Below are 1,625 nucleotides of genomic sequence, written 5' to 3'. Positions count from 1 at the left end.
GATTTGATGATGTCAATTGTTTAATAATATTAAATTAAGCAAAATATAAAAAAGATATAATTATATTGCATATAATTTATAGATATGTAGAAATATCTTCTTTTCGACTGTACTATTTTTTTTATTTTTGATAATAAAATTTTTATCTTTATGTGTTTATTATCATAATAAACATTTATTTTTTTCATTTATCACAGTTTGAACGTATGTCTCACAGAGTACAGCTAAAAAAAGAGTAGACTTTAGAATAATCTGTATATCATCTATATGTATAACAATATCTGCGCTACGTATCGAGGGTTGATTTGATGGAAGCTGTGATGCGAAGAGGTGGAACTGAAGAGGCCGCGCCATTTTACCCCTCTTCGCACGAAGTAGTGGGGCAACGACGTATCACACTTGTCTTCTTTTCTTATCTCTTTCCAGACTTCATCCAACCACATCGCAGATGGAGTGGGGAGCATTATGTGTCTTCTTCCTTGTGCAATGTATGTACTCCACGTTTTTGTTCTTTTCTCGCGCTCCATCTGTTTGTTTACATCGCCAATACAGTTATTTGCAAATCTTCAAACGAGTGATTTAAGCGATAAAAACGCACACTATCCATCTCTTTTTGATGGATAACCAAATTCGCGATATGAAAGTCTAAAAGCACATGCGAGTTGCAATATTTGCTACAAAGATACAAAAAAGATTCAAAATAATATTATTTCTTATAATTTATTTATTTTTTTTGTTAAGTTTTGTTCGATGTCTCGCAATTTTTCAACATGAATATTTGTGATCTGCGAATTATGACATTACATTATGAGAACAATATGGAGTCTCGTTCACTCTTGATCCAACGCGACGCGACGACTCGCATCCGGCGTGCGCACTTCCGGTACGCTGCGCAAAAAGCGCGGAAACACAATGGCGGAGAATCACACCGCGAATCCTTCTCGGATTTCTTCGATTCACCTTGATCACCTGGTTTATCCGGCAATGGGAACGAACGGCAAACGAATACGCGTTATTTATGTAGGTCATGTTTGTACCTCGCGAGGAGCAAGATGGCGGACGCGCGGATGCGAGAGAAAGTCACGGATACGGAGGGTCAGTGCAGGAGGCTGCGTTACACTGCAGTCCGGCGCTCACCGGACCTTCACTTATATCGTCGCTCGGCTAATAACGCTAGTAATGTGATATGATTAGCTTAGTTGAGTTCAGTTTAGTTCGTATTCGTTCAATTTAGTGGTTCGCCAGCAAAATCACATCGAGTTAAACCCATTTAGGCCAGTTAAGTTACCGACTTCTCCTCGTTCTCTTGCGGTCGCCGCCACCGCCACCACCGTCGTTGCCGCGCATCGACCTCCTGGGGCCTTCTTCGACGCACAGAAATATCCCGAAACATCCTAAAACATCCCGCATGAGATCTGGTCTCGTGCTCTGCCATAAAATTGAAAATTAAGCCGCCGCGGGAGGTCTCACCATTGAAACACCTTATTCACTAACAATGTCTCAGAAATTGATCTTAAAAGCTTAAGTACAATCTAGGAATAGAAGCCTTTTATAAGTATATCTAGTCTAGAAGAAGAATACTTTATATTTTACATATTTTATATCTAAAATTAATAACTCTAAGA

The 1,625-nt window shown here is 39.2% G+C and overlaps 1 protein-coding gene across 1 annotated transcript; it reads right to left on the bottom strand.

The window, feature by feature from the left end:
- Positions 1–263: 263 nt before the first annotated feature.
- Positions 264–1,109, bottom strand: LOC108686675. The gene is made up of 2 exons (XM_018192097.1): positions 805–1,109; positions 264–527 (listed from the first exon to the last, which is right to left on the bottom strand). Exons 1-2 carry the CDS (start codon positions 1,027–1,029, stop codon positions 264–266), a joined length of 489 nt encoding a protein of 162 aa, XP_018047586.1. The 5' UTR covers positions 1,030–1,109.
- Positions 1,110–1,625: the final 516 nt, after the last annotated feature.

The sequence above is a fragment of the Atta colombica genome, unplaced genomic scaffold (assembly GCF_001594045.1).
Source record: "Atta colombica isolate Treedump-2 unplaced genomic scaffold, Acol1.0 scaffold189, whole genome shotgun sequence".
In the NCBI taxonomy this organism is placed as follows: Eukaryota; Metazoa; Arthropoda; class Insecta; order Hymenoptera; family Formicidae; genus Atta; species Atta colombica.
The sequence above is the reverse complement of the archived record's forward strand: the minus strand, read 5'-3'. Positions and strand labels throughout refer to the sequence as shown.

Bases quoted from the DNA above. Each gene is read 5' to 3' on its own strand.
- LOC108686675 (XM_018192097.1), bottom strand. From the start codon at position 1,029: ATGACCTACATAAATAACGCGTATTCGTTTGCCGTTCGTTCCCATTGC. The intron at 528-804 runs GTAATGTCATAA...GTAAACAAACAG, and splicing joins CTCCATATTGTTCTCATAAT to ATGGAGCGCGAGAAAAGAAC.